The sequence below is a fragment of the Crotalus tigris genome, unplaced genomic scaffold (assembly GCF_016545835.1).
Source record: "Crotalus tigris isolate CLP2741 ecotype Arizona unplaced genomic scaffold, ASM1654583v1 scf7180000017628.32516253702:7417878, whole genome shotgun sequence".
Taxonomy (NCBI): Eukaryota; Metazoa; Chordata; class Lepidosauria; order Squamata; family Viperidae; genus Crotalus; species Crotalus tigris.
In genome coordinates, this window is record NW_024096523.1 from 3,759,504 (window position 1) to 3,772,317 (window position 12,814).

A 12,814-nucleotide genomic window follows, 5' to 3' on the forward strand; every position below is an offset into this window, starting at 1 on the left:
TTTGTTCAAAGTTAGAACCAAACAAATTTGCATAAGCAAAACTGTGCCACCCATCTCACCCTATGCTTCCGTCTCTCTTTCATAATATCCTTGGTATCCTGCAGCATTTTCTCCTTCCAAAGATCAAAGAAATATGATGGATCTGTGTAGAATTTAAGTGCTTCCTTGCCATCATCCCTAGGAGAGAGGATATCCATACAGAATGAGATGGTTACATATGTGTACCCGACAACCAAATATGAAACAGAGATAGTAAGGGAAAATACCACAACAATAAGTTTCCCTTTTAAGGTAAACCAAAATAAGTGGAAATTCTACACCAGTGACAGACTTCAATATGCAAAAGGCAATATTTTGAGATAGCATGGAGATATATATACTTCCTCAAATTTGGGGCAAAGCAAAGCAACGGGAACCGGAAGTTGCCAATTGCTTGGTCAACAGGGGTGGGCTCGGCTGCACGGCACTGGAAGCGCAAGGCAGAGGCGCCCTGAAAACAGACCAGAGGGAAAGCAGAGCAGAAGGGAAATTGAAACCACCACCTCCCAAAACCCCACCTCTGGACAACCTTTTCCTCTCCTTTCTGAACACCCTGATGGTCCCCTGTGATGGGCAAGGGGGGGCAGCAAGAGGAGGGTGCCGTCTGCTACGGGGACTTCGACCGGTACTTCATTTTGGAGTGGCAGGGCGTTGCAGTGGCTGTGCAGGATGAGGCTGGACTGCACAGGACGCTTTGTTTTGGGAAGGGGCACAGCAGTCCTGGCAGTTTTTCAAAACTCCGCGGCAGTTTTTTCCCTTTGCTTTGGGTACCAATTTGGACAAAAAACACTTGGCGGATGCCGCGTTCCTCTTTCATTCCTCTTTGAAGGAAGGTTGAAAGAAAATTTTGGCTCCTTCACTGGTTTCTTTTTGCAACGCTGCTTTTTTGGGGAGGGGGGAGTTTAGCAAAGAGAGCTGTGGCCTGTTTGGTCAGACTTACAAAACCCCGTTTCCAAAGTAAATCCCTCGCTCGGCTTCCCTCATGGGATGCAATTCCCGCAGAGCAGCCATTTAAGACAGGGCTGGGGAACCTTGGCTCTTGTATGACTCATGGTCTTCAACTCCCAGAATTCCTGAGCCAGCCATGCTGAGGGGAAAGGGAGAGGTTTCCAAGCTGAGCCATGCTGGCTCAGGAATTCTGGGAGTTGAAGTCCACGAGTCATAAAAGAGCCAAGGTTCCCTACCCCTGGTTTAAGATCTCTGAACTCCAGAGTCAATTTGAAACTTGCTCCATGGCTGTGATGGATTATTGATTCAATCAATAATTAAAAGTTAGCATCTACATACCCATGAAAAAGAAATATATTTGGGAAATATTAAACAGGCAGGAACAGTAGGAAAAGAGCTAGAAAACCTAGCCCCCAAAACCAACTATTACAAATATGAAAGGCTGCTTCAAAAGAAACATCCATTTCCCTTCTCTTAGAAAAGTCAAGCTGAAAAATAAAAGCACCAGAGAAGAAGGGTTCCCCCCCCCCTCTCTCTTCCTCCCCTTCCCAGTTAGTAGCCTCTGGCAGACAGCCAAGAAGCAGGAAGCAACAGAAACAATGCAGTGATAAGCCCTAGCCTTGAACAAATTAAAAGAAAGCTGCTGGTCAAGTTTTTGACACCTTGCTAGGATCCTAAAAGTGGTAAAAAGGTTGAAAAGCCCTGCTTTAGAGGGTGGAATTTAAAGTAAGCACATGATATTTCTCTGGGATATGTTACCTGTATGAAGATAGAATGTTAAGAGGTGGTGGTTTATTACAAGTTTTGTATGTTTCAAGGACAGGCAGAGGGGCAGACTCTCTCTCAAAGAGCTTTTGGTCCTGAGTCGTGGAGCTCTTAAAGGCTTTCCTGGTGTTAATACCTTGCAATGACACTATGAAGAAAAAGTAACAGGAAAGAAAATAGTCATTTGAAACCCAAGTTAATATTTTTACAAACAATTTTTTTGCCACATCTCCAGGAAAGCTTTCAAAAACGAAACTCTTTTTTGATGCTATTTCAGAAAGGATTGTCAGGAAGGGAATTGTACAAAAACCAATAGAAATTATTATTTACCAAAGGACCCAAACTGTTATGGAATTAGTTATCATATTCAAAGTAAAATACTACCCAGAGGTCATGCAGTTTCTCTTTTTTTTTTTCTTGCAGTTTATGAGGCAATTCCCAGATGTGGCCAAATTTTATCTAGCAGTTTTGGGAATGTAGCAACAAATATTATCAAACATGGCTGGGTTCTTTGAAATGTTTTTTTTTTAAATCAATATTTCCATGGGCAATTCCTTGTTGCCTCCTGGATCCTCTTCATTGTTAATTATGATTTTGATGGATTTTTGTGTATATGCTTGTCTTTGATTAAAAACAGAGAAAAGCATGGAGAATCGGTCCTCTCTAAACAGAGGAGATTGAAAAAGATATCATGTAAAATTAGCAGTTGGCAATTTTATAAAAAGATTATTTAGCCAATCAAAAAGTAAAGTATTTCAAACAGCTTGACGTGAAAAAGAAACAACTATCCAGATGCTTTTTGTAAAATCTAGACTCTAATAAAACTCAGGTCAATATGGTGCTTCCCCTCCCTACTCTTTCCAGTAATCCAATGGATGCAACAGATTGGAGTGTCCAACCTTGGCAACTTTCAGACTTATGGACTTCAACTGCTATCTGAACTTGCAAAAAGTGACTGTATCCTGCATGTTTATTTCTTAATCTCTTTTAATGTTCCCTTTCTTTCTCAAAAATGTTGGCAGTTAACCCGCACACTAAACACAAACAGCTGAATTCTACGGTCTCACCAGAAGAAAGGACTGGAGAGGACCTCAAGGCAAGGGGTGCTTCTTTTGAACATGGTTGCCCTTTCCTCTATACCAGTGTTTCTCAACCATATCAACTTGAAGATGCATGGACTTGAACTCCCAGAATTCCTGAGGCAGCATGGGAAATTCTGGGAATTGAAGTCCACACATCTTCAAGCTGCCAAACTGACAAACACTGCTCTATACAAAGTGGTAAGCAAAAAGGCATTCAAGCTTCTCACTATTATGAAGTGACTTCTCCTTCCATAACAAAGCAGGGTACCACTTTTATACAAGAATCTCTTGGGCAAGCATGATGAAAAACTTGATGGTCAGCTGAGACTGCTGGGTGACTCAGGGTGATTTCCTGAAGTCTCAAGAAAAAATTGGCTACTGCTGCAGTTCTGAATCATAATGTTCTAAAAATATAACATTTTATATACCTTCTTCCTCCTTGGGATCCAACTGAGTAACTTTCATCTGAAGGCGATCAACTCTCTCAACTAAAGAGCTGACTCGAAAGGAAAATGTGGTTGCTTGCGTAAATAGCTCTCCGAATATGTCCTCCGCAAACTTACCTAGAAAAAGAAAAAAGAGCATGCAAATTGAAATGCTGGAAAAAAATTCCCAGAAAAAGATCAACAGTAAAACCACTTTCATGCAATTGCTCCTGCAAACCCTCCCCCCACATGTGTGGGCCAGGCAATCACAAGTTGACCTCAATGAAATGAGTCTTTAACTTAAGCATATGCATAATTAAGTATTTTTACTGCTTTTATTCCCAGGATGCAATTATAGAAAACAATACATTTTCCTTTAAAGCTAGAACATTAGGTTTTTTTAAAAAAGCTTCCATAGAAATACTGAACATACACATGGTACTTCCATAAGTTAAGCTTATTTATGGTCTCAAACTAATAAAGCATAAAATACAATACTTAAAAGCACAGCAAAAGCAAATCCAAAACAAACAGTAATGAGGTACCAATTGACTTCTGCAAGCTATAGCTACAAATTGACAAGAACATCTTTCAAAATAAAAGGAAGGAAGTGATACATAATTGGTAAAGACTTATTAAGTAGTAAGAAAGATAATCAGGAGTCAAACTGTAGCATCACAGAAAAGCAGCTATTTACAACCAAAAAAATAAGATTCTCACAAGCTTAATAATCAGATTTACTGGTAGTATAAAGCAAGTTAGATTACAACAATCTTGGCAAGTGGATATGTTTATTTTCTGCCAATTATTAAAGTGGGCATTCCCTGAACCTCCTCCCAATTGCCTGTTCTTACAATGTGGAAGTGGCTTCCTGTTTTCCTGATAAAGAGGAAATGGGGCGTTGTCTTACTTGAACACCTTTTCTCAGCACGGAGATGGAGAATCCACCAATGGGTTTAGACCAGTGGTTCTCAACCTGTGGGTCGGGACCCCATTTGGGGTCGAATGACCATTTCACGGGGGTCGCCAAACATGGCTGCCAGCCATTTTTTCCCCCTTTTCTTTGGCCACGCCCCTGGCACCCGGTGATGTATAAGTGGTTGGGGGTCACCACAACATGGGGAACTGTATTATGGGGTCGCGGCATTGGAAAGGTTGAGAACCACTGGTTTAGACTGTATTCCTGCCCAATCAGATCAAGTCAGCCAAAGTTGCCATGCCCGTCCTGGACCATAGAGATCCCAGTCTTGACACGAGCGTAGCCATTGACTGACAGCAAGATGTTATGGCTCACAAAAAATAACTAACCCTAGGCCTATAAGGGCAGGAGTGGATTCTCCATCTCCGTGCTGAGAAAAGGTGTTCAGGTAAGACAATGCCCTTTCTCCAGCACTGGAGATGGAGAATCCACCAATGGGACATACCAAAGACTACTGTCCCTGAGGGTGGGTAGTAGACTGGTCTGGTGTGACACTTTGATGTAAAACCTGTTGGAGAACTCTCCTACTGAAGGAAGCCTCAGCCGAGGCAAACCTATCAATTTTGTAGTGTTGTATGAAAGAAGATGGTGAAGTCCATGTAGCCGCCCTGCAGATGTCCTCAATGGACACCTGGGTGGCCCATGCCGCAAAAGTAGCTGCACTCCTTGTAGAGTGGACTGTAACGCATCGTGGAACCGGCAATGACTCAGCTTGATATGCCCCAGCAATGCATGTCCTGATCCACCTGCCAATTGTGGAAGAGGAAACCATCCGACCCCTGGAGGAAGAATGGAAGGATACAAAGAGGGCTTCAGATTTGCGGAATGCTGCTGTCCGCAAAATATAGTATCGAAATGCTCTGCGGACATCCAGACTATGCCATTACTGTTCCAGAGCATGCGATGGATTGGGACAAAAATCCAGCAGTACTATTTCCTGAAATCTATGGAACAGAGAGTTGACCTTCGGGATGAAAGTAGGGTTGAGTCAAAGGACCACTCGATCCTGATGGAAAATGCACAGGTCATCCCCTGTTGAAAGCGCTGCCAATTCTGAAATACATTGTGCTGACGTGATTGCCACCAGGAATGCCACCTTGTGAGACAGGTAGCGAACATCGCACGTCCTCAGGGGCTCAAAGGGGAACTTGGTAAGAGCCCGAAGGACCCGTGGTAATTCCCATGAAGGGTACCTGTGTACCGTAGGGGGCCTGGTGTTAGAAGCTCCCTTAAGGAATGAGCGAATTAAGGGGTGATGTCCCAAAGACCCCGCGGAGTCACAGGTGAGGACTGTGGAAAGAGCAGCTATCTGTCTGCGCAATGTGTTTGGGGCCAAGCCCCTTTCCAGGCCTTCTAACAGATAGTCCAAGACATGGGGAATCATGAGTTCCAAGAGTGTCAAGTGTCGACCATGATTGAAAATTCTTCCACATGGCCTCGTAAATATGATTTGTGGAAGGACGACGGGAGGCCTGGATTACCTTAATGAACCCTGGTGAGCATAGCTCCTGTGTCAAGATTGAGCACTCAAGTGCCAGACGGCTAACTGGAGCCATTGGGGATCCGGATGGAGAATAACCCTTTGGCTGAGAGAGACTCGTTCCGGATGAATCCACCAAGGGTCTGCTAGAGCGAGGCTCATCAGATTGGCGAACAAATGCCTCCTTGGCCAATAAAGGGCCACCAGGAGTACCTCCGCTCGCTCCCAAAGAAGCTTGCGTATTACCACAGGGATAAGAGGTAGAGGGGGAAAGGCATAAAGCAGGCCTCGTAGCCATAGGCTCCGAAGAGCATCCGTCCCTTCCGCCCCTGGAGATGGGAACCTGGAGAAGAACCGAGACAGCTGAGCGTTGTTCGGGGATGCAAAGAGGTCCAAAAGTGGAAGGCTGAAACAGTGACAGATCTCTCTGAAGACCCTCCGGTGAAGGCGCCACTCCGAGTGATCCACCGTTGTTCTGCTCAGAAGGTCGGCCTGAGTGTTCGCCTCCCCTGAAATATGATCGGCCTTGATGGAGGCCAGATTGTGTTCTGCCCAAGATCCCAGTAAGAGCGACTCGGTCAGTAAGGCCCGAGATTTGGTGCCTCCTTGGTGGTTTACATGAGCCTTGGCAGCCACGTTGTCTGTGAGGACCAGCACATGATGCCTTTTTATCAGGCTGTGAAAATGGCGAAGGGCTAGATGTATGGCCCGTAGCTCGAGCCAATTTATGTTGTGGCAAAGGTCTGAGCGAGACCAGCGGCCCTGTGTCCACTGCGAACGAAGGTGTGCTCCCCAGCCGAACAGACTGGCATCTGTTGTTAGTACTATCCGGTCTGGTTCCCTGAAACAAGACCCTCTGAGCATGGCGAGTGATAGCCACCACGTGAGGGAGTGCACTACCTATTGTGGGAGTCTTACCCTTCATTGGGAGGCACTGAGGTTCTGTCTCTGGAAGGGTAGCATGAACCATTGTAGTTCCCTGGAGTAGAGCCTAGACCAGGGGACAATTGTTATGGCCGAGATCATCTTGCCTAACGGTTGGGAGAGACTGACCAATGTCACTGTCTGATTCCTGTGCAAGTTGAGGACTGACTCTTATGCTGTTCCGGCGTTCTTGGAATAAGTACACCCAGCACTCCACCGTGTCTATGATGGCCCCAAGGTGCAACAGCCTGGTCGTGGGGACCATATGACTCTTGGGAAAATTTATGGAGAACCCATGGTCCTGGAGCAGCTTTACCACCAGTTCGAGGTCCGTCATGGAGGACTGGGTGGACAATGACTGGATTAATATTAATAAGCAGCTTGGAGACTCCAAAAAAAAAAAAAAGGCTGGCGCAGTACAATGACCTCCCTATCTGGGAGAACTCTGCGCCCCCAACTAATGCCTTTTTTTGGAAAACCGAAAATTCTTCGTCCCTCTGTCTGCCGCCGAACAGCTGATCAGCGGTTGCCGTTTGGCGAGCAGCGTGCCTTCGGCCTGAGAGGGACGATCGCAGCTCCCGAACTAAGTTAAACAACCAGAAAAAAATGAGGGGCTTAAATGGGCAGCGGAGCTGCAGCCGCAGCTTCGAGATCGATTGTGAAAGTCTGAAAAAAACCAGCTCTGTTAAAAGAGGACCTCCCCCACCCCGCCTGAGCTTGCCACGAGGCAACGGAGCTGCAGCCGCAAGCTCCGGCAACAATTAGACCAATTTAGAATCAGTTGGGGACTAACAGCCGTTAGTCCACAGATGATAGAAAAAACAATTTAGGGACTTTGAGGAGGTCTGTGTATCAGAGAGGAGAAAATAAAGGTAAAGAGAGGAAGAAAAGGAAGGAGCCCCTTCCTTGAACCCTCAGTAATTCCCCCCCCCACAACTGGAATCTTTTGAATGGAAAATTTTAGACTGTTCCTGAATGGAAATCAAATTATTAATATAAAGCCAAATTCTGTGCTGAATACAGCACTGCTCAACTACTGGATCTGGAAATCCACCAGTGAAGACTGTACCTGCCTAAGAGCCAAACTTGCATGTCTGTCCTGGGCAAGATCAAGTCAAGACTGGGATCTCTATGGTCCAGAACGGGCGTGGCAACTTTGGCTGACTTGATCTGATTGGGCAGGAATACAATCTAAACCCATTGGTGGATTCTTCATCTCCAGTGCTGGAGAAGCAGATATTCCATACTTGCAATACTTGGAAACACACCGTTCTCTTTCCTAAGAAGGCCATTACACATACGGTGGGGTCTTTTTAGCTTCTAATATGGTCTGCGGGATAAAAAAAATATAGCTCTATTCCACTGTCTTCTGAAAGCTCTAAAAGACTGACTTCATTACATGATACCCAGAGGAGGTCCCATCTCTCTGCTTTCCTTCACACTGGGCACAAAGTCATTTATTATTTGCAGGTGGCAGCACCAGACACCAAAGCAAGGTACTTTCAAGGTTGAAAATAATGTTCCCAATGTTGTATGGGAGATTTAATGTTTCTACTAAATCAAACAAAAGATCCGGAAAAGAAACTTCATGGGGAGCAGATATTAAAAAACGTTTAAATAAATAATTAAAACAAATTAAAGTCTACAGGCAAACTTATGGAACACCTGAAATTTCCTGGGGATGTCTGAGAGGCCCACAGCAGCATTCAACAATTTCGAAATGCCAACAAAACGGACAAAATCATTTAGTATTTATTCAGTTTTATTGATGGGCTCCTTGTTTTCACAAAGACAAGATCCTAAGTGTGCAGCAGGAGAAGCAATGATGGTTAACAAAGACTGAAAGATGTAGAGATATATGGTGAACAGCATTAGTGTGAATTCTTTTTAGCCATGTTTCCTTCACCCGTCCTCACCTTAACTACTTCAGCATACAAAAAAGACAGCAAATTATTTTATGGTTATGCATTTATGTAATATACTTATGTATACATACTATGTATTACTGTGAGATTTCGAGTGTGAACCTATCTAGAAAGAATACCCAAATGTAGCCTGCAATGTAAAGTACTCTTTGTCACACAGTACTTTAAAAGGGTTGTCTTTCACACTTCATAGTGCCAAATTTGCACTCTATTCTTTGTACAAACATAATTCTCCCTTGATGCTATCACCTTTGATTAAATGGAACACACACTATTTTATTTGACTCACTGTTTGTACTTCTATTGAGTCTCTACACCTCAGGGAATTAGCAGATCTCTGGGGATCCGCAGGTGAAATGTTAACTTTTTCAATAAACCCTTTTATCTTGAAAAGTATTGCTTTTTTCACCATACTATCCCCTTAACTCTGTAACTGCACAAGTGTCACATATGAAAATAAGTGGTTTCTCAATCCATAAAGTTCACACACTACTATATGTGAAGCAGGGAGAGAGAAAAACAAACTCAGATAAAATATGCTACATCTATATAATGTTTCTGGATTAACTGCAGCAAGGGTATATGTACCATTTCCAAAACAATCTAGAAAGAGCAAGGCTTAAAGGTTTTGACTATCTTCAATCATACACAAATTTTAATAATAAAAATATCATAATCAGGGACAGAACCAGAGCTGCCTCATCCCCCCCCCATTTCCTAAAAAATGAACAATGATTTCAGAAAAAGGCTCTTTCCACAATTTTCATCCAACATTAATATCCAAACTGTTCTGCTGATATATTTCAACCTTTTCAAGAGTTTAAAGCATCATTTTATGTACATGTCAAACTGTCTTGTATACATATTTGCTTTGCAGACAGAAATACTACGGTTCCTTCCAAAAAGAATGGGGAAGAAGAGAGAAGACAACAGATCTTCAGCAGGGGAAGAAGCAGCAAGCCCCTTTACCACATTAGCCCCTTGACTCACTATAGTCATTATTTGGGATTGCACAGTAGAACAGATGTGGTAAACCTATTTCTTTTTCAAACTGAACTGAACTACTAGTGTCAGCATGAACATGTGTACTGAGTGATCTGTAATAGTTAGTTCTGCAAGGATGTTGGCAGTTGTTTAATAGTAAAACAAAAGATTTTCCACCAACACAGTCCCTACCCTCAATAAATAAAGCCTGGAACATCTAGAACTAGATTATATGTAAAACAAAAATATTTGCTCTGGTTAATCCTAAAATTCCAAACAGGTTTTGATTTATATTTTGTTTTTTTGTACAATCTGACACTTGGTTTTTCACTCTAGCTTGTTAGGTACAACTCAAGCTCCTGATACACATGTGAAGTTAAACAAGGGACTTCCACTTGGAAGTGGGACTTGGTTGATCCTGCTGACAGAAGAGGTGCAACAGGAGCAAGTAAGCAACATGTACCAGCTTACTTGCATGTTTAAGCAAGCCAAAAAACACATAAAAAGGTAGATAGATCTCTGCATTTGAATTATACTCTTAAATGGTAAGACTGTGTACTGCACCTTCTTGGGTTCACCTTTTCCTGAACTCTGGGAGACAGCAAGCTACCTAGCACCAGTGGTAGTTAAGTGAATAGGCAAGTGGAAGTAAAATGCAAGGCACTGAGACGATTGCATGATGGTTGTATAATAAATAGTCTCCTTTGCACAACTGATCCTATGAAATTTATAAATTTGCTTCTATGATTTTCCTAATCCTAATTATTAGATTTTTTTCCTGCTGCTTGGACAGAGATGGCCTATAAATAAAGCAGACGAACAGCACATTTTCTTTATAGCTTGTGTCATGGACACACAATGTGCTTGCAACTTTCCACTCTTCTATAAACGCTGGGATGTTTACAGCACAATCTTATGTATGTTTATGCAGAAATGTTTCACTTCATTCAACAGGAAATTCAAATACATGTTCACAGGATTGAACTTTTCAACTTCAATATGCACATTTACATATCCTTGCATGCATATAGGGAAGTCTGTGAGTAAGCTCTATGACAGTGACAGTGAACCTTTTAGAAACCAAGTGCCCCAAAACTGCCCCACCCACGACCCCACCCTGTCCCTGCTCCGTCCCCCCACCTCACAGGACCACCCACCCCCTCCACAGCCCACCGTAGCAGATCTCTCAGGCGACCCAGCAGCATCATGGCGGCCATCCCCTCCGCCCACATCCCGCAGCATTATCTACGCGAGACAGGGTATGAGGGTGGAGTCTTGTCCCTGCTGCCATGTGCTTGGCTGCACTGCCTCATGCGGGCCATGCCTGGGGGCAACTCTCCTTGGGGGAGGGCTGCTGGTGAGGAGGGGGCGAGGCGGGGCTGGGGCAATGGTGCGAATGCCCACAGAGAGGGCTCCAAGTGCCGCCTCTGGCATGCGTGCCATAGGTTCGTCACCACTGCTCTATGACTTGCAGGAATAAAGGCTTTGAGTTGTGCTTTTAGAATGATTGTATAAAGCAATCTTTCTTCATCTATTCATCTTCTGATATCTGGACTAAAACTAAATTCCTATGTTACGGAAGAATGATTCTGTTATATAGCAGCGTGTCCAAGAAGCTATAATATTGCAATCAGGTTGTATACAGGTAGTCCTCAACTTACGACAATTGAGCCCAGAATTTTGATTGTTAAGTCATTGTGGGCCTGTTGAATCACCACATAAGTAGACTCAATCTTATAATTATTTTTCTGATGGTCGTTAAGTGAATTTCCATGGTCATTAAGCTAATCACATGGTTAAGCAAATAGCAAAGGTCCTCAGAAGAAAATCAGTGGAAGCAACTTACCGGAGCAAGTTGCGACCTTTCCTACTGGCTTTCCCATTGACTTTGCTCGTGGGAAGGTGGCAGGGAAAGTCACAAATGGTCATCATGTCAGATGTTGCAACAGTCGTAAGCACTGCTGGTTGCCAAGCACCCATATCATGATAATGTGACTGTAGGGATGCTATGATGCTTAGAATTTTGAGGACTGGTCATAAATACCACTTGTTCAGTGTTAAGGAACCATCAATTAGTCCTCAGATTATGAACTCATTCACTGACTGTTCAAAGACACATCAGATAATCTTCATAATCTGAGGACTATCTGTGGTTCCTTAGCACCCTCAGTCATCTTTAGAGGCTCTCCTCTAGGTGTCCTCTGCCATGAAATAAGGCAGAGAGGGGCCTGCTTGTGAAATGTTTGCAGAGGATAGCATACCAGGCACTTGCACTGAAGGGTATCAATGCCAGGTTAAGACATTCTTTTTCTTCTACAGGAATATAGTTAAAAAAGCAAACATTTTTACAATCAACTTTTGATTTTAAGTGTTCATATTATACTGAGATTTTGGTTCTGTATGGTTTTCATTAAATCATTCCTGCTCTGCTTGTTAATTCATTTTACTATTTGTTTGCCATGCTTTAAGTAACTATAATCTGCTGAGAGAATTCTGGTTATTGGGCAATTTGGAAATATTAATAATTTTAACCACCACATTTTTTACTAGCTTGGATAGAATCACTAATTATTTATTTCAAAGAATATTTATTTATTTATTTCAAAGAATAAATGAAGTATGTTTAGTAAATCATTTTGAAAAATGAAGTCTGCTAGAATAAAGTAACACTTCAGTTGCAAAAATTTCTCTTTTTATTACTTCAGCCCATGTTTTACTCAGCTTTTATATGAAGATATTGTTCAACCAGATTAAAACTATACCCAACTAATTAATATTCATCTGCAGACATATTCAGCAAGAGAATAAATTAAAACTGGGGGATTTCAGGTACGCAATGAAGTTTCAGTTCTAATCATTAAATTGCCTCATATTCTGACAAAATTCTGAACACTGAAATCTGAACAATGCTTAATAGTGTGCCCCGTGTTTTATCTCAGCTTTTAATCCAACTATCCTGTGCATTCCTCTCAAAGAACATTACACGGAAGATCTTTTGGTACCGAGAAAGATGGATAATAAATAAGTCACAAGGAAAGAGGGCAGCAAGAAAGAATTGGGAGTCCAACAGCTCTTGAGAGCAGTTTGCTATGGTACTTACTCAAACTGCCCAGCTGTCGAATGACATTTGCCAGGGTGATGTTGGTCGCACATTCCAGCTCATTCCGAACACTGGGCAATGTCTGGCGGCACAGGTGCCTTGGCTCAATATTTCTTGTTACTAATGGCATGGTGGATCAGCTTCAAACAGGGCTCTGAAAGAT

At 42.8% G+C, this 12,814-nt stretch overlaps 1 protein-coding gene across 2 annotated transcripts in view; it reads right to left on the bottom strand.

The window, feature by feature from the left end:
* The window catches only part of WASF2 (WASP family member 2), a 54,429-nt gene that overhangs the window by 14,145 nt on the left and 27,470 nt on the right, over positions 1 to 12,814 (bottom strand). For both annotated transcript variants that reach the window (XM_039334256.1, XM_039334257.1), the window contains exons 2-5: positions 12,652 to 12,805; positions 3,263 to 3,397; positions 1,747 to 1,900; positions 60 to 177 (exon numbers count right to left, since the gene is read on the bottom strand). In XM_039334256.1, the coding sequence (XP_039190190.1) occupies positions 60 to 177; positions 1,747 to 1,900; positions 3,263 to 3,397; positions 12,652 to 12,781 (537 nt within the window). In that variant the 5' untranslated portion in view covers positions 12,782 to 12,805. The remainder of the gene's footprint in view (positions 1 to 59; positions 178 to 1,746; positions 1,901 to 3,262; positions 3,398 to 12,651; positions 12,806 to 12,814) is intronic.